Raw genomic sequence first — 20605 nt, 5'->3', positions numbered from 1 at the left:
CGCGCTGAAAAAAAGGAGTTTTATGGTTCACGCTTCAAACGCTTGGGCAGATTGAAATTTTGCAGCGATCATGCATAAGTGTCAAGGTTGATATGTGGCGTTTACGTAATTTATCACATGTACTGAGCACGAGCTTGGGATGTTACGTGATGTTGTGTGGAGAAGATTTATTTCGATATCACAGGTTAGTGCCGTTGCACATCAGCTGCGGCGGTTATCTGGCATGCGTTTCTGGCACATTATGTGGTCTGCGTTTCTGTGACTCTCGGCCTATGGTGTCATTTAGCGCTGTGTTGCCGCTTTTGTACATGATACCAGGTTCACGCTTAATTTGCGCATGTAAATTAATGTGCACCTCTGTGCTAAGCGAATGTGCCTTGCGCTTTCTAGTCACGCACGTATAGTGCACGATGTCTGTGCTCGTGCAGGAAGCTCTTCTATTATAGCAAGGGGCCCTCATGTCCTCGATGAAATTTCGTGATTAGGAAGTATAGGGCGTGAAGAAGTTGAGCAGAAAAATGATTTCTTAAAGTAAATCAACAGAATGTCCGCTATCACACACTAGCAGAACAAAGTATCGTTTTCATTTAACACTCGCCTTCTAGGGGCCCTGCACCTTCTCGGGCGAAAACCTTATATGCCTCAGCAAACGCGAAAATTGACCGCCGGTGTCCATGGCGTCGGCGGCCTGCGTCAGTGGCGTCAACACGAGGGATGGGAAAAATCATGTGATGATGCCACCATTCGACCAAAGCTTGTGACGTCATGATTACATCGAATAACGTGACTTCACGCGATGACATCATCACATTATTGCAACGCCTCCAAGACCGGAGGAGTTGCAAGCTTTCTGCACGTCCCCCGGTCTTGCATTGCCTCCGTGATTGGTGGGCCGATCACAGAGGCTGTACAAAGCGCCGATGTCATGTGATGGAAGTTATTAGATGACTTAACGTAATCTGACGTCAACATCACATCATTGTCGCGTCACAGATTTTAGCTACCTATGACGTCCTGGCGACGTCATCACATGGTGTTTTAATGCCTCCAGGATCGGAGGCGTTGCAAGCTTTCGGCACCTTACTTGGTATTGTTTTGCCTCCGTGATCAGTGGGCCGATCACGGAGGCTGTGCAAAGCGCTGATGTCGTGTGATGACAATATCAGATGACGTAACGTAATCCGACATCAGCATGACGTCATTGACACATCACAAATTTGAGCTATCTACGATGTCATGGTGACGTCAACACGTGATTTTTTGCCTCACTCGTGTTGGTGCCGAAGCCTCGGGACTCTAGTCAATTAGCGCGTTTCATGAGGCATCTAAGGCGTTCACCCTAAAAGCAATGTTTTAATGACCATGACATTCAACATCACGAATTCTGCTTGCATGAACACCTCCATACTGTTGAAAGCGCAAGCATGGGAGATCTGATTTCTGACTGTAGTGATCTGGCGCACTCGCTGGTACTCCGCTCCCGAAGCAAGTAAAGAAATTAGTGTGATATATATATTACACTCAACAGTTCAACTCCAACTTCGGAGCGACCATCATTGCAGGGTCGAAAAACTTCTAAGGAGATCACCGTGCAGAGAAGCGCCAGCTGAACCGTACTAAACATCTTAAGCATCAGAAACATCACCAAGCGTCGTTATTATTGAACCTAAGCTTCAAAAAAATTAATCAAGAAAACAAACCAAGATAGACGCACACTCAAAGGCCTTCATAGCACGAAAACTCACCGATGATCATGATACTTCTTCATGCGAATTCTGAGCACAGCTTTGTATTGAGGCAACGCCAACTGTGTTTGAAGTTCTGGCTATCCGCATTGGAACATTCGTTACGTATTGCCACAGAAACTGCCAGTGCTCGAGTGCTACGCACACCACGCTGTGTATTGCAGGTGTCGCGCACTAAGCGAAACGCTGACATCAACATCCTCGTCACGACAAGCGAGACAGCCGCAGCACACCTGCCAGCCCTGCATGCGATTGAGCTCCGACCGAAGGGCGAGCACACGTGACGGAGAAAGAAAGTCATGTTAGAGGACAGTGGCTTGTGGTATCGACAGACTCCGCGTTCGCTATCTTTTGTCCTCGTTCGCTTTATCGGTTACGCCGATGACGCCAACGGCGGTGCCGAACAACGCAGGAATGGGCACTTAAGAGCTGCACTAAAAGCACAGTGCGTATCGTAGAACGTTGTGGACTCGAATCGGCGTACACAACTCTAGAAATCAGTTTCTTGGTGATTTCAACACATCTAATTCTCTCCATATTCTTCATTAAATTTGTATCACAATGTGCTTGCACAATTTCACTTTCGCAATTTGTTTAGCAGCGCTAGATTTCACGGATGAACAGGACGTATATAATGTCAGCCGTACGCTCGTCGCGCGGAAAGACTATATATGGCGGACGGCGGCGGAGCGGAGGCGTGGCGGAGACGTGAACGGCGTCATCGCCGTGCCGCGACGTCACTGCCCCGCCCAATCGTCAGACTCTCCACATATACGGCTCTGGGGCTGCCCAAGTAATGCATAGGACAGACAACCGATGGTCAGTTAGAGCAACGGAAGGGATACCAAGGGAAGGGAGTTAAATGGAGCGATGAAATGAAGAAGTATGCAAGGATAAAATGGCTCGTGCTAGGCAGGGCAAATTGGAGATCATTGTCTGGGGCCTTTGTCCTGCAGGGGACATAATACTAGGCTGAGAATAATGATGATTGATATGAATTGACGTGCAGACTGTTTAATAACGTTTGTGTGGGTAACTAGCACATTTAATTTGTGGGTAGTGCAAACTTTTAAGGTTTTTTTGGTAGAATACAATGTAACGTACAGCCCACAGTGTGCAAAGCAGAAAAATTCAGCTATAGCACCGTGCATTTGCTCCTTCTGTTCTTTTGTATGACAAATGTAGATGTCTTGGGGCAATGCTGAGCCATAATTGTAACTTACAGGAAATAGAATCTATTCAAAAGGGAGTTTAAGTGAACTTTTGGTTTAATTAACAATTCTTTTTAGCTTGTGTTGTTGGCTGTAATGCTCTAATACAACTCAAGTCTGTGCTTAAGTGGTGATTAATATGCGAGTCATGACATGGTCATTGTAATAAAGCATAGTAGTACCCAGCTAAGGATAAGAGGGATGACTGTGGCCAGAAATAGTCAGTCACTTCAATAGTGATGAGACAGTGGTAGTGTGCAGTCAGCAGTGATAAAGTTATCACTGTTTCACTGCTGCATCCTTTTGTGAAATGTGTCTCACTATGCATGTACTGGGCATTGACAGTTGGCGTAGAAGTTTGCTTAAATTTATCCAAAGTGCACAGCTTTCACAAGCTCTTTTTTGTAGAGCTGTGCAAATAGCAAAATTTTGGGTGCGAAGCGAATTCGAATATTGAAGTGTGAGTGCGAATCGAATCGAATATTTTTCGAATATTTCTCGAATATTTCTAGAATATTTTTCGAATGCTTCGAAGCGAAATTGCAGAAAAAAAAGTTAGAGAGTATTCCTAAGCATATTCTTACGAAATAGCAACACGAAAATGTTTCTTTTCGCTAGGTTGATGAAGCACTGGCGGGGTGCAATGTAGAGGCCGAATTCTATTTATGTACATGATTTGGTGCAACCAAAGTGTTGCTGACAACACTTTACACATAATAGTCAAAGATGCCATTTCCTCAGCCTCTCCTCCTCTTTCAATTTCTGTGGAAGCCCAACTGATGTGGCGGACAAGGGTGTGCTCCCTTCAAGTCCGGAGTTCCAAATCTGCCTCATAGACGTCAATATATAAGAACATTTGAAATATGGATGCTAAAAAGCTTCGGCTTCCGATTTGTCGGACTTCCTGCCCAAATTTCAGGTCCAAAACAGCATTAATTGAGCCCCCACCTCTGCCACATCTTTCATCTCCATGTTGGAACCAGCGTTTTTTTTTTTTGAGTTAATATATTTGCGACCGTAGCAGGAAGCTTGAAAGACAGCTTTGCCGCAATTGATGAGGTGAAGCATATTGAAAATCTAGGGTCCACTTCCAATCGGACGTTGACTGTGTCTTGGCAAAGTTCGACCGCAACCGAGCTTGAAAGGTCGCTTTGCCGCAATACGAGATGTGATGAGGTGAAGCATATTAAAAATCTAGGGACCACTTCCAATCGGACGTTGACAGTGTCTTGGCAAAGCTCGACCGTAACGGAGCTTGAAAGGCAGCTTTGCCGCAATACCGGGGTGTGATGAGGTGAAGCATATTGAAAATTTAGGGACCACTTCCAATCGGACGTTGACTGTTAGCAACAACTTGTAGGTTTGGGCGAGTCGGTTCATGATGCGAAAACAGAAGCAGCGCGAAAAAAACGACGACAAAAATAGGAACACACACAACAGGACTAGCGCTGTCCTGTTGTGTGTGTTCCTATTTATGTCGTCGTTTTTTTCGCGCTGCTTCTGTTTTCGCACGTTGACTGTGTCTTGGCAAAGTTCGACCGCAACGGAGCTTGAAAGGTCACTTTGCCGCAATACGAGATGTGATGAGGTGAACCATATTAAAAATCTAGAGACCACTTCCAATCGGACGTTGACAGTGTCTTGGCAAAGTTCGACCGTAACGGAGCTTGAAAGGCAGCTTTGCCGCAATACCGAGGTGTGATGAGGTGAAGCATATTGAAATTCTAGAGACCATTTCCAATCGGACGTTGACTGTCTTGGCAAAGTTCGACCGCAACGGAGCTTGAAAGGCAGCTTTGCCGCAATACGAGAGTGTAATGAGATGAAGCATATTAAAAATCTGAAGGGGTCACTTTCAATCTGACGTTGACTGTGTTTGTTTTTGGGAAGTTCGAATAGTTCGAATAGTAAAATTCCAGTGCGAATCGAATCGAATAGCAAACACTATTCGAAAAATATTCGAAATTCCGAATATTCGCACACCCCTACTTTTTTGTTTTGGAATGTAGTTATTTATCAGTATCTCATATGTTTTCTTATCACATTCTTGGTCATAGGATATGGCACAAGTTTACGGCATAATACTACATATACTGATTGTTGGTGGGCCATTTAGTACATATAGTATTTACTATACTGTACTGTTGAACAGTATAACCTATATGTACAGTATATGTAGTACTTTTTCTAAAGTGGCAGTGGAAAAATGGGCACTGATGGGATTGATGGCCATTTTGAAGACATGGCTGCAAATTTGTTTTAGGATTGCTGTGGTGGCCAAACGCTTCATGGGGCAGGCAGATTCTGTGGAGAAGTGGTACGGCACGCAGTACAACTTGGAACCCATTCCTGACTCTGTGATGCAGGTAAACTTTCAATTTTAAAAGTTGAGCATCCAGTGTGCAAGGTTTTTCAAAGGGCTCTGTACCACACCTGGGCTTTTAGAAAGCACATTCTATAAATAGGAGACGGAGCTGTGAACAACTTAGCCAAATTTTTAGAGGCACACTAAACAAAAAACCATTTTTCTTGTGTTGGCCCGTTACCCTTTCACAGTACCAAAAGCACCACTCTTGCCTCGAGAACATACTTGGTCAAGAAGACACACTAAAGGATGGATGGATGGATGGATGCTTGCTATGAGCATCCCTATAAAACGGTGGTGATCTAAGTGACACCAAACTAGAAAAAAACTTATTATTAGGTATCATTATTGCTATTATTATCTTTTAATGTGGTATTCAGGGCTGGGCAAAGATACTTTGAAATTGTATCGCGATACGATACAAGATACTTGGGCAAGAAGTATTAAGAGATGCAGATAAAAACACTTCTGGAATTATTGTATCTGATACGATACTTCTGAAATGTATCTTAAGGTACTTCAATACATTTGCGAATTTGCTATTATAGATCGATATAATGAAGCAGCAAATGCTTATGTACAAAAATATTTACTCGAAAATTTCATAACTGCAACCAACTGTTTAATTTTAATGAAATATCTGCTTGTATCCCAAGATTTGCCTTTCTTGCTCAAGGTATACTAGTTTCGTTCCGAAACAAGTTATTGGGATTTGTTTGACAGCTTAACATGACAGCTCATTATACGCTGCACTGTTAGTGGTTTTTGCTTCTGTAATTGATGGGTGTCGCTGCTCTACTTGCCGACCAGCTATAGTGGGTTGCCATCTACTTACAAGAACATCAGTGAGAATCCTCTGCACGATGGCGCAAATACTGCTGTGAAGTCTTACTTTGTCCGTAAGCATATTACAGTTTTTGCAACACTGTGTAAGGACTGTGTGGCGGAGGCGGCAACCGTAAGGCCGAGAGATGGCGCGACAGTCGGTGCCGTCATCATCATCATGAGGATGGACAGTGGCGACGGTGAGGAGAAGGGGCAGTAGGGAATAAAGTGTGTTATCGACGACACGTGTTGTGAGTGCCTCCTCCCTGACAAGTGGGGGCCCGTCCGGGATCAAATGGAAAACGTAATCGTTCCGCAGGATGTCGTGCGGTATCTCATCGGCCAAACCGATGGATCGGTGATCCAGCGCGAGCAAGTCTCCTCCCTGCTGCGGCAACGTGTGATGGCCGCTACAGTACAGTGCCTAGACACTGTAGCTACAGTCACGGCCGCGCCGGTAGGCCTAGGTGTGCTGGTGCCCGTGCCGCAACCCTCGCAGCCGCATGCCGTGACTTCTACACCGCTCGTTGAACCGCCGAAGTTCTCGGGCTTCAACGATTTGCAGTCGCCAGAGGTGTTCCTGGAACGTTGGAGAACTTTTGCCTCGTGTCCGGTATCGACGAGGCCAAAAGACTTAGCAACGTGGTGCCGGCTGCCTTGGAGGGCAGCGCTAAGCTTTGGTGGCAATTCGTCGGCGCTTTCAACTCGTGGGACGAATTCACAAAAACTTTCCGCGCGGAGTTTGCTTCTATCGACTCCAAACGCCGCCTGAAGGAGGAGCTCGAACAGCGAACGCAGCACCCCGAGGAAAATTTAAAGGAATTTATATACGTCATATCGGCATACTATGATCGTATCGGAGAGCCGGTGACTGAGGAAGAAAAAGTGCAGCGGGTTCTCCGCCAAATGCACCCGCAGCTGCAAGACCTCGCTGAAGGGTTGTCATTCACAACCTTGAAAGAGCTCGCCGCCGCGGCGGATGGATTGATGCAAAGAGCGTGGCGGCGTTGGCAGTACAAGCCGCCGCCTCCACCAGCAAATCAGGTCGCAAGGGACCTGGCGTTCCGACCACACATGGCGGCCCTCGGACCGCGACCGATGTCAATGACGGCCGCTGTGGGTACGGCTACGTCTACCGCAGTGTCCTCGGCCAGCGCTGCCTCGGCATACCACTGGCCACTACACCCTGCAACTGTTGAACCGTCATACGCCCGTGATCAGTTCAATCCGGCCTCCACCGTCCCGACGCCGACGCAGCCGTTAGCCTACGCCTCGCCATCGGCCGCTCGTTGGCAGCGGCCCAACACACGACAGGTCCACTGCCAGCGCTGCGGAGGGATCGGCCATGTTGCCCGCCAGTGCGCTACGGCTAGGCAAAATGTGCCGCCCACGTGTTTTAACTGCGGTCAACCGGGGCACATGCGGGCTGAATGCCCAGACAGTCGGTTTCCGGGAAACCGACGTTGGTAGATGCTGCGCCGGCGAGCATCTACGACAGCGCGCTCCAGGTTGCGAACTACTGCTGGCCGAAAGGAACCCCTGCTCGACATCCGCATCGGTGCGACGACGTTCCAGGCGCTCTTAGACTCTGGGTCCAGCGTAAGCCTTCTGGGACAGCAGGCGATGGCAGCCGCCGAAGCAACAGGAGCCAGCCATAAAAGAGAGGTACGTGCGCTCCGCCTGGCCACAGGTTGGTCCCAATCTGCTACCTCGCTCCGATGCAAGATACACTGGGCAGCAGGCTCTCGCTGGCAGCGGTTTTTGTGTGTGCCCGACCTTTGTAGGGATGTAGTACTCGGGAGAGACTTCCTGACTGTGACCGGAATATCCCTTCATGTTGCACTTGGAGGTTGGACGATCGGGACTGAACCGCAGTGTATGGTGCCTTTCGCCAAGGGAGAGTGCCGGCCTAAAGGAGGGCTAGACAGCGAAGAGATCTACGACCTGCAAGCAATATTTGCCGAGCAACCTGCGCCTACTGCCAACTCAGAAATTCCAGCCCCCAGCAACCCCACATACCTCGCGTCTCAAGTAAATGTAGACCCACGTCTCGCACAAGTGCTTGAGAACTTCAGCCCAATCATTACAGCTACTCCAGGTTGCACAACAATTTCTGAACATTGCATTGACACTGGGGATAGCCAACCTGTACGTTGCAAGCTTCGCCCTGTCAATGCTAAAAAAAAGGCCATTATGGACAATTGCATCGCTGATCTCCTGCAACATGAACTCATACGCCCGAGCACCAGCCAGTGGACAAGCGCCCCTGTTCTGGTTGCAAAAAAGTCTGGCGGCTTCCGCCTTGCCATCGATTATCGGCCACTGAATAGCCGTACAAGGGTGCCTGCCTATCCCATGCCCAGGACTGACTGGCTCTTGGCACAGTTGGGCCAGGCGCAATGGTTTTCGAGTTTCGACCTTTCGCAAGGGTTTTTCCATATTTCAATGCGGGAGCAGGATATTCCCAAGACCGCATTTATCTGCCACCAGGGCACCTACGAGTTTACCAGGATGCCCTTCGGTGTTGCAGGTGGGCCAGCAACCTTCCAAACTTTGATGGATACTGTTCTGGATGGTGTAAATCACAGATTTGCAATGGCATTCCTGGACGATGTCTTGGTTTATTCAGACAGCCTTGATGACCACGTGGAACACATTCAATGTGTACTAGAGCGCATCAGGAAAGCAGGCCTCACCATTAACCCAGACAAGATCCAACTCTGCCGCAATTCACTCAAGTTCCTCGGACATGTAATTTCACCTGGGCAGTGTAGACCTGATGAGGGCAAGGTGCTTGCTGTGTTGCAATACCCTCGACCAACAACAATCGAACAGCTTCAAGCCTTTCTTGGCTTGGCGGGTTATTATCGAAGCTTTATACCTCAGTTTTCTCTCACAGCTCACCCCCTAACCAGCCTTTTAAAGAAGGATGCACCCTGGCAGTGGACAAACCAGCAAGAGGATGCATTCGGGAGACTGAAGGAAGCTCTAGCTCATGATGCCGTGGTGAACCTCCCTGATCTCAACCGGCCCTTTGTGGTGGAGACTGATGCTAGTGGTATTGGAATAGCAGCCGTGCTTCTCCAGGCTAGCCCTGAGGAATTGAGACCTGTGTCATTTATAAGTAGGGTCCTCACTGAGGCAGAGAAACAGTACACAGTTCAGGAATGGGAGTGCTTGGCAGTGGTCTGGGCGGTAGATAAATTCAGGCCTTACCTCGAATTTACGGAATTTGAAATCCATTGCGACCATTCTTCTCTGTCCTGGATGTTTCACACAGATCAGGCCTCACCAAGAGTAAAGCGGTGGGTCCTCCGGCTGCAAGGTCTGAACTGCAAGGTCAAACATAGGAGGGGACCTGCCAACATTCCAGCTGACGCTCTTAGCCGAGCTCCCTTGAACTGTCCAGATAACCCTAGCCAGACTCTACCCGAAACATTGTTTCCCATTACCATCCAAGAGCCCGAGCAACACATCACATTCGAGACAGTTGCCCCTCTCTCTACGACAGATGATACGACTCTCCTGAGCGATATTGAACGTCTTGTCGAGGAACAGAGTCGTGACCCACTGCTTGCCAAACTCAAAAGCGTCATGCAGGGTACACCACTCCTGGAGGATGACCCACAATCACGCCTAATTAAGGACTTGGCCGCTTCGACAGAACTGGAGTCTAGTGGGTTACTCGTTCAGCAAAGAGGAGACCAAAAAGTGCCTTGGCTACCGGCGTGCTTGCGGACTCTCGTGTTGAAAATGGCACATGATCACCCCACTAGCGCACATGCAGGTTTTTTCAAGACATTGCAGCGTGTTTCTTCTCGCTTCGTTTGGCTAGGTATGCGAGCAAACATATCTAAATATGTCAGATGCTGCAAAGTTTGCCAGCGTTCCAAGGCCAATCGCCAAAAGCCAGCAGGCCTTATGAGCAGCCAGTGGGCCACTGCGCCGATGGAGGAGCTCAGTGTAGACGTCATTGGACCACTACCACTCACACCTCGGCGCCACCAGTACCTGCTGGTGGGGGTGGACAAGTTCACAAAGTTCATTGAATTGTTTCCTCTGAGAGCCGCTACTAGCCAAAACATTGTTGACTGTATGCGGCAAGTGTTCAGCCGCCATGGCATACCGGTATCAATTTCTAGCGACAACGGCCGACCATTCGTCAGCACCCTTTGGAAAGGCCTTCTAAAGCAATGGGGCATCAAAGACAGTCATACTGTGCCTTACTGCCCCGCGGGACAGATGGTAGAACGCCACAATGGTACAGTTAAAGAATGCCTTCGGGCCTACTGCACCAACCATAAGGAGTGGGACTCGCACATCCCTGAAATCGCCTTTGCCCTCCGCACTGCGGAGAGTGTTGTGACAGGTTTTACACCAGCCTTCCTTTGTTATGGCCGAGAGCTGCGCACTCCATGGGAACCACCTGGCACCAAGGACAACGTTGAACCGCCTTCTGCGGCCTATCATGCCTTTTCCGAAGAAGTTCGGCAGTGCCTTGCCCAGGCCCTTGAGTTTACTCACACGCAACAAGTTGCCGCTCATGCAAAACAAAAGGCACATTACGACCACCACAGGCGGCCAGTTACCCTGGAGCCAGGCGACCTCGTTCTCCTGGACAGCCATACCCTGAGTAATGCAGCAACAGGCGTATCATCAAAACTCGCACCAAGACGCTCAGGCCCCTTCAGGATTACGAAGAAGGTAGGCACTAATGATTTCCTGCTGACAGATCCCACGACAGGATGCCGTCGAGGGATAGCCCACGCTGACTAGCTGACAGTGTACCATGAACCCCAACTGGACACGCCCCCAATGGGTTCACGTTGTACGGGGGGGGAGACGTGTAAGGACTGTGTGGCGGAGGCGGCAACCGTAAGGCCGAGAGATGGCGCGACAGTCGGTGCCGTCATCATCATCATGAGGATGGACAGTGGCGACGGTGGGGAGAAGGGGCAGTAGGGAATAAAGTGTGTTATCGATGACACGTGTTGTGAGTGCCTCCTCCCTGACAAGTGGATGATCCGACATGTGTAGAGCAGCAACAGGGCCGGGGGCAATAATTATTTGTGACGTGTCGTGTTTACATTGATGCATTAAACTGCAATTATTTTTTCTATTCTACTTATCTGCTGGCGTAAAGCGTCTGTTAGCAACATATTCACCAATGTGCAGTGTTTTAATATTTTTTCTCCGAGAGAACTAGTGCCACCCAGAAAGATCTCAGCTGCAGATGTATTGTAGTGGCACAAATTGTTGCAGGATAACACTGCTATTCATGCTATTGCCACTTATAGTTCAGATTACTGGTAATTCGTAACGGCAAAATACTTTATGGTGACCTAAAAAAGGAAAAGAAGATATCTAAGTCAAATAGCAAGGCTGTTTTTTATTGGACAATCACAGTGAATAAGTATGCAGGTTGTTTCACGTAACTAGTACCAAATATCTAAAAAAAGTGATTGTGACTGAATGAAACCAGTGGCGCATTGTTTACCGTCATGTGGCGCTCGTTATAGTTCATATTTTCATTAACTAAAGTCAGTTATGCAACATTTTTAATATTCACTTTAGGACCAAGTGCTGTCGTCATGTCGTAGAGGGTATTCCAAAACAACGATCCAATTTTTTATGATGTACGTGCTGTGTGGTGATCTTTTTAAGCTTTTAAAGAAAACCCGCGAAATATGCAAACCACGTCACAGTGCCACTCATGCGCTACTGATTTGCAGCGCTCTCAAGTGGGCTTTAAGCGAAACAACCAGTACGTGAACCATCAGCCTTTCGCTTCTCAGGGATGACGGCGTTCTTTGCCGTGTGTGACCGTCAAAAATGTTTACGTACCCTGAAGCCGATGCCTAGAGCCGTGGCCGCTCATTTCGCCACGGTCCACGCGCGGGTTGTTTCAATCGAAGCACGTTTGAGAGCGCTGCAGTACACTACCGCACGAGGGCAGTCAAGTGGCAGGCAGTCACGTGGCAAACATGGCAGGCTTTCTTTAAGCTCCGGAAAAAATCATTACGTAGCATGTGTGTTACCACAAAAGATTTGATCGATTGCTTTGGAATGCTCTCTACAATGAAACGAAAAGCACTTGAATATTGAAAATGTTTGATAAGTGATCTTACTTAATTAACAAATTAAGTGCAATATAAGAATACCCTAATGAGGGCCACATGCTGTCAAAGCACGTCGTTGGTTTCATTCAATTGACCTTAACCACTTCGTTGTGAATATTTGTGGTGCGATCTTGTGCGCGTTCCAAAATAAGCATGGAGGCGTGGCGTTACATCCAGTTGCACGCGATTGGTCAATGCAGGGCCCTGACGTCTGTCGTGGTTCACATTGGCCATTCGCGTGCGGCTGGATGTAACGCCATGCCTCCGTGCTTATTTGGAATGCGTACAAGATCGCACCATTGGTTCTAGTTACGTGGAACAACCTGTACAAACACGATAAAGTCGGCACCGCTAAAAGTTGTGAAAATTGAGCATGATGTATCGTCAACTTAGATGTTAAAGTGAGACAATAGAAAACTCAGTGCCTGTGGAAAATAGCATAAAACTGCTCGTGGGGACACTCATCAGAAAAATGGAGGACTTGGTATTATGCTTCTTGGATCCCCTTCCAAGCATCTTTAAGATGTCTTCTCATAATATCTGTTATTATAATGTAAACTCAATTTTGCTATTTTATTACGTTTAAACCTGGCTATAACGAAATTGACAAATTCTCAAAAAAGTTCGCTATAAACAGGTTTTTGTTATATCCAGTTTGAGCAGGAAAATTCACAACTTAAACACAAGGGGAATTGAAGGCAGAGCTCACCAAAAAAAACATGGCTGATCCCTCTGTCATAGCAATCGTTATAACACGAAAGTGAAACGTGTCTTCACAGACGTAGTTGAGCGTTTGTTGTGCATTCTTTCGCCCCAAGCGCGAAGGAAGGAATGAATGTTACAGCAACAAATTGTAATGTCACGCGAAGAATGGCAAGCAGCTCGAAACTTGCAACGCGTTGCACAAGTAGACGGGGCGCACAGAATGAACATACACAGGATGAGCGCAAACTAACTGTCACAGTTGTAACTTATTTCTGTGCGAGCAGTGCGCTCCTTTTGCAAAAGCGGCCGCTGCAGTGAGCGAAGTGACCTTCGTGCTCTTGACGCAAACTTACGGTGAGAGCACAAGACGTACAAACCATTGCCGTGCATGAGCGACCACGCCCTGTAGAGGCGCGCGCTCATCCGTGTGGGGCGACGACCTTTAAAGCGTGCTCTTCGAGCCCTTCGTGCCATCTCTCTAGTGATAACGAACACACTCTGATGTACCACCGATCTCAAAGTACTGCACCGGCAAATGGTGTATATCAATAGCTCGCCGTTAGCATGGCAAAGAACGTGCTGTCTGTGGCTGAATCGTTTCTTGCCCCGCGCTGCGGAGCGAGGGGTCGTAAGTTTGACTCCCGGTGATGGAGCTTTTTCGTCTGGTTTTTTTCTTTGCCAACTGTTAGTCTTTATATTTTACAACGTCATATCCATGACGGAAATACGTCAGTAGAGCAGTGGTGGACCCCGGCATAAAACACTTTTGTGTTGACATTTATTTAGCGGCAAAAAACTGTGTTTTCTGCTCTATTGCTTGTTCGTGATGGATGGCACTACTGAACGTTCGTAGGACATCAATACAACGCTGCTCTGTCATCCATCGTCTAGCCGTGGCCTTCGAGATTGGCTCCGGCAACGCGATAGCGTGTTGCTGGAGCCAATCTCTACAATCTGTCTGTCTGATTGAGTCTAGCCAAGTAATGTCAGTCAAAAATGAACCAAGGAGAGTAGAATTTTGTTGGATCTTAGTGTGAGGGAGCATAGCTGAGTAAAGTCTATGTCCGAATGGCCCCTAAGCAAGAAATATAGTTTTCAATGTAGTGAGTTACTATATTTGTTTTGCCAACCTGTGGATACAGCATCCCTTAAGCAAGCAGGGTAATATTGTATGTAATTAATATGATTCGAGTGTTTTGCTTTAACTGACTGGGTGACTGTTTAATGTTTTGTGATATTTTTTAAAGTTTGTAATAAAGTTTTGCTAGTTCATTAGAGTTCTCCTTTGGCTGCATTTTTGTTCATATAGGTGTGGCGTGCTGCTGGTACAAATGAGAACCTCAAGTTGCCACCTCGTAATGAGTTCATCCCAAGCAACTTTGACCAATGTCCACATGAAGGAGAGGTAACTTGATTTTCTTGTATTGTGTGGTCTGCTTATAAAGTTGTTAGTGCAAGTCAGAAAGTCTACTTACTCTCAACTCTGTCACGCCCTGACTGCTCTTATGTCCCTTCAGTACAAGTGCAGTTGCTGCATTGGCATAACCTGTAATTATTCTATGGGGAATTGTTAAAAGTGGATTACACTGTAGAATGTTAAACTTTGTCTTAAAATGTGACATAATGAGCAAGAGCAGTAATGTGTAGAGGTTGATATATTCCTTTCAAATAAAGTATGAAAACAGAATTGAAATTGTTGTGGGAATTTTTATGAGATGTTCTTTTGGACACCTTGGGCTTTTGTGAAATGGCAGGCTTGATGAGTTTGCAGTCTTTCCCTGATTGAAGTTGAGTTGGAAGTAATAGATGAACATGGGAATAAACAAGAACAAAGATGATGAGGCAGCACTTGTCCTCATCATCTTTGTCCCTGTCACCTGCTTCCATGCTGTTCATGAACTCATATGTACAACCAAATCGCTTAAGTTTGCGCCCATCTGATAGCAAGGAGTTCATACCAAAAAGTGTATTACCACTGTTCATTGCATCTCATCTGCAAGTATACTTGCATTTGCTCGTGTCATTTCACTATTGCTACTGCTGAGCAGCTGTCCAGAAGTCGTTGGACATCAGGAAAAGCCATCCATGTGGCAGAAAGCATGCACAACCTATCCTGTACACCTGCAGCAGCAGGTAGATGCACACCAGTATTAGATGCACAGCTCTGCAACTGTGTTCTTTCAGGTATGAGGCCAAGTGTCGGAAAAAAATGTTTAAAAAGCGATAATGACTAGGTACTATTAGTCTGCATTGTAAAGCACACCTTTTTAGGAGGATGTGAGCATTATAAAGCAAGTCCTATATTTTGTTAATTTTTCATAATTAAAAACTCATATTCCACTTTTGAAAAAAAGATCGCTTTTTCCTCTTGGCCTCATACCTTAACAAGTTTGAAAAAAACAGCGCAAAAAAGTGACGTGGGCACAAGAAGTAGAAGGAACATACCACAACGCTGAACTCTCAACTGAAGGCTTATTGGAAACACATGTACAGATAAATGCTACCACCCTCACACCCATGCGACCACGTAACGTACCATCACCATTCGTCTTGATTTCAAAAAATTACAGGAAAACCACATGTATGCCCGAATTTTTTTCAAGATGGATGGTGATGTTGTCATTTGCGCTACGTGGTCAGATGGGTGTGAGGGTGGTAGTTATCTGTATGTGTGTTTCCAATAAATTTTCAGTTGCGAATTCAGCGCTGTGGTGTCTCCATGTCAGTTTTAGCGCTGTTTTTTAAAATATGTTCACGAACTTTTGCCAACAACTGGGCCAGCTTTCGATTCTTCTGCAACTGTGCTTGAACTCACTAAAGATCTTTCCCACTCAGCAAATGTGCCATGAACATCCTAGGGAGTTATTCTGCATGCTGGAAGTCGGTTGATATATATGTTCAGTTCAACAGCTATAGTAGCACACTCAAGCACATGCATTCGTCAGGGATTTACATAATTTTCCTGTTACATCAGGTGATTGTAATAAGTGATTGTAGTTTTATGTCACAGGACAATGTGCTAATGTGCTATTGTTCAAATCAATTATAATGGGGGGTCAAACAATATATTACTGTGGACTGCTATCTTAAGGGGAGATATGCTGCTTGAAAAATGCAAGTTTTTTTTTTAAATTACAATTTTTTTGTTTTTACTAGCCTTGTTAAGTTCACTTTCTCTACTTTCATGACAATAAAAATTAAGGTTGCATTTAAACAGGAAATAGGTTAAAATCGTGTTTAAGGAGCACAACGCGGCTGTTGAAAACTGGAAACTTCACATTCTCTAGAGTCTCCTGGCTAATGCCACGTAGCTGCTTGCCGTTGCAATTGGTACGGGAAGTTGTCCAAAGTAGCATTCACAAAATAATCATTTCCAAGCTCCCATGAAGGAAGAAATGGGAATAAAAAAGTATATTTTCCCCGCATGACAAGCTTTCAATTTTATCTTTAAAATACACTTTTTTCAAGACTCAGTTTTTGGCACCTTCCTGACTTTGCCCATCTTCCTTTTGTACTTCTGATCCTTGGATCCAGATTAAATTTCTCCCAAGTTTTCTTTGACATATGAGGAGTGCCTTTATCTTCTTTAAAGGGGGAGACTGCTCTTAAAAATTTATTTCTTGATTGATTTTGATGAAACTTGGCGAGTTTATGTATATTTTTGTGCTGATTTCAAATATACAGTTATTTTTCTAGTACAATGTGTATTTTTTAAAATACAATGTATGTCATGTGCCTTTCGGGGAGCAAGTTTTTTTTCTAAACTGAGAGAGTTACAAAGTAAATGAGCATATCACAATAATCTGTAATCAGAAGTGTGTGCAGTGCAACAAAATTGTATGTTCTAAACCCATTTGAACAAAAGTTATGGTATGTTGAACATTCGCGAGTAAGTTAATTTTTCACTTCATATTTAGTAGACCAGGGGTGAGTAGTGGGGTTTGCCCAATTTGTGGGGAACATGCGTTGGTGTTTGCCACCCGTCTGTTCCTTTCATTTTTAGTGGGCCAGTGGTGAGTACACTCAAATCTTGATATAACGGATATAACGAATTATCTGTTATAACGAAGCAGGGGCATAGCCAGGGGGGAGGGGGAGGGGGTTGGGGGGTTCAAACTCCTCCCGAAATTTTTCAGTTTTGCTTGCGTATGTATACATGCACACATACAAACGCACGCACGAATACATGAAGTATGGTTGAACCCCCCCCCCCCCCGAAAAAAATTTCTGGCTACGCCCCTGTATCGAAGTAAATGAAAAATTGTCATGTCAGATATGGTGTTATGAATGCATGTTTATAACGAATTTTCTGATATAACGAAGTTATTTTCGCATCAGATGTGACTTTGTTGTAATGAGGTTATACAGTCGATACCGGATATATCGAACTCGAAGGGGATCGCGAAATAGTTCGATATATCGATAATTCGAAATACGAAATATGCTTATTCAAGGCTTCAATTAAAGCACTGCAGGCCTCGACACAGTTTTCTGAAATCGTAAAAAGCGTGAACATGACGATTCGCTCTCATATGCTAAAGAACAAGGCGAGAACTTCTTTTGCAAGTTAGCGCACTTTATTTCGCATAAATAAAGTCCGTCAACTTGTCTTGCTTCTTGCGCGCCGTGAATTCATCAAGTCATCGTGAATATTATATAAGCTTTCCAAATAAGTAAATTCAGCACCTTCCGCCACAAAAGCGGTGATCGACGCTGAACGCTGATGCGAGCTCTGTAGCGCCGTAAAGGGTTTAGCGGTGGCAGCGGTGGCTGGCATCTTCAAACCGCACGGGTCCATTTCCGCAGCACCGGCAACGTCAGCTATGATCTCGGCATCGATGCAGTCAGAAAGAGCTACGCCGTTATCTGCACCGATGAAGTCACTCGCTGTGCTCCCGTCCGATACGGCGCCCGGAAACGCTAACTCGCAAAATTCACTGACGCACCGTACGCCGTAGTCGGCGGTCATGACGCGCCCGAAGTCGTCACCTGGCACCAAGGCCCGTAAAGAAACAGTGCACGACGGTGCTTTACTTGACATCGTTTCAAGCACCAGTCATCATTTTTATCGCTACGAGCGGGACAATGTTTAGTTCGACTCCCGAATGACGATTTATCAAGAACAAAGCGCGAAGTAGACACAGTACACATTCTGCAAGAGACAACGCTGCACCGCTGCACCAGCTGCACGAAGAAACATTTCTCCACCGTTGACATGTTGACGATACCGATGGCACTTGTGGCTTTGCAGAAGGCAGCCGCTACTTTGGCGAGAAATGCGAAAAAAAGCGCAGCCTCTGAGATCAGCGTCTTAAAACCGAAAACACTAAAAATACGTCACGAGGTTGCGAATCTCGAAGGCCATGCTTTGCGGGCCCACATGCCATCGTGCGCGAAGAGACAAGGAAGGGAATGCAAACATTACAACAAGACTGCGAAGTCACTTCGAATTCTCATTTTGGTGCCCTTGGCAATCAACCTCTTTGAAAAACACTAGCCCATGCATTAAAACCTGTGTACCGCGCGTCAAATATACCGGTGAACTGACAAGCGCTGCGCAACGAACTAGAGCAACGCAATTTCGTCACCTGCGCGCGATGAGGGATTGGAACTTATAAGAACGCGGCCGAAGATCAATAGTTGTTAGGAAAAATGCACTTTCTGGGCTTCGGCGCGGGGCAGCGTTCGATATAGCGGATGTTTCACTGTGCGGGAGTTCGATATACGTGCACACCAACCCCATACTTTTGCATGGGAAATTCAAGGGGATTTCTCAACTGTTCGATATAGCCAATAATTCGATATATCCGAGTTCGATATAACCAGGATCGACTGTAGTGTAGTGAGGTTTGCCCAATTTTTGTGGCACATACGTTGTCACCTGTGTGTTCCCTCCTTCATTTTTAGTGGACCAGTGGTGAATAGTGGTGTTTGCGCAATTTGTGTGGCGGATACCTGCACTAGGGGTCCTCTGTTCACAATGTTACTGTTCCCGGAGTCACGGTTGGCCTAGTTATATACAGCTTAGCTGTAAATATTCCTCTGGGAGTGTTTCTTTAAATTCTTGTTATCTCCAGATAAACAGCTGTTGGCGATGTTCAAATTCATATATTATGCGTTGTTCAGTGTGAGGTTTAAATTCCTCACTTTATTTTGCCTCGGGATTATCCGACACTATATTTTAATTAAAAAGAAAAATGTAACGTTTATGTAACGACACATTACAATGTTCTGAGTGTAATGGGAACACATTCCTTTTCCATGAAATGAACTTGCAATGGGAACTCATTTCAAATTGGAACGAACGAGGAACAAGCTTTCGTTCCTGTTTTGAAGGAGAATGTAGAACACTGGTTCTAGCACAGTTGTTGGTGCTCATGAATGTACACAACCTTTAGACTCTTCTACAAAATCTGATAATTGTCCACAACATTCGAGAATCTTCTGATGCATTCAGGCGTTTTCGCTGAGTGGTAACAGATGTAACAGCTTTAGCTGGTGGAACCCAGTCACAGTGGAAAAGAACAAGAATGCATGCCAGTATCTCGTACTTGGAACCAAAGTGTTCATGTAATGGATTAGTCCTCTTGGATTAGATTTTGGTGCACGTTAAAGAACCCCAGGTGGTCGAAATTTCCGGAGCCCTCCACTACGCTTTCCTCATAATCATATCGAGGTTTTGGGACGTTAAACCCCAACAGTTATTATATAATCCTCTTAGATTCAAAGGATCACGGTGACCTTATGAAGATAACAAAAGATCAGCTATTGAATAAATAGTTTTCTATGTAATACATTGTGGTTATAAAGGAAAAGAAGTAGAATTTTAAAGGGACCCTGAAACGGTTTTTTGAAGTTTTGTCAGCGTTTAGGCAAGAGCATCCCCAAATCATTCGCAACAGAAATTAAGCGACGCACCGTGTACCAATGCCACTATACGGACAATTATATTTATACCCTCCTCCTCACCACTGCCTTACACCCTCAACTCACAGACACGCTGGCATCGCCGGCGATCGCAGCACACTCATGAGTGCACTTGATGGTTTTTGCTTCGCCCAGTCATGGCCTCCGATATTGCGCACTGACAGGTTGCGCGCAATCTTGGAGGCCCAGTGTGCCCAGCGGCACACCGTCTGGCAACAAAGATGAAGCTCGCAGAGTGGTTGATATCTGCTCCGACAGGTGCCACCACACTAGCAGCCGATCTTATTTTATTCTCCTGTACGGCGACAACCTGCAAAAGCATGCAGACAAACAAAAAGAATTCGAGAACGATCACCGAGAAGCGTTAAACCTGGCAGTGTGGTTATGTCTTCAGGGGCGAAGTTACAGCCGCAGACACATGGATCGTGGCGTTGAACGGATAGCAAGAGTGCGACGCTCAATGCAGCGACGAGCTGAAGGAATTCTGCTCTTCAGATGCCTCGCAAACATCGCACGATGTCGCAGCATTGCAAGTCCCCAATTGCTAGATGTGTGGTACACAACACGGCTAGGGCAATTCATTGTGTCCAAGAAAAGAAACCTCGAGATAAACACTGTCACTCAGCTCACGTCAACACTGAGCACGTTGTAACACAGGCAGACAACGCTCGCTGCTCACAGGCGGTTCAGTGACGTGGACTGGACATA

The 20605-nt window shown here is 46.0% G+C and overlaps 1 protein-coding gene across 2 annotated transcripts in view; it reads left to right on the top strand.

The window, feature by feature from the left end:
• The window catches only part of LOC119379410 (insulin-degrading enzyme), a 439455-nt gene that overhangs the window by 187960 nt on the left and 230890 nt on the right, over positions 1–20605 (top strand). For both annotated transcript variants that reach the window (XM_049411974.1, XM_037648727.2), the window contains exons 13-14: positions 5220–5322; positions 14280–14375. In XM_049411974.1, the coding sequence (XP_049267931.1) occupies positions 5220–5322; positions 14280–14375 (199 nt within the window). The remainder of the gene's footprint in view (positions 1–5219; positions 5323–14279; positions 14376–20605) is intronic.

The sequence above is a fragment of the Rhipicephalus sanguineus genome, chromosome 1, assembly GCF_013339695.2.
Source record: "Rhipicephalus sanguineus isolate Rsan-2018 chromosome 1, BIME_Rsan_1.4, whole genome shotgun sequence".
NCBI lineage: Eukaryota > Metazoa > Arthropoda > Arachnida > Ixodida > Ixodidae > Rhipicephalus > Rhipicephalus sanguineus.
This window is presented reverse-complemented; position numbering and strand designations above follow the sequence as displayed.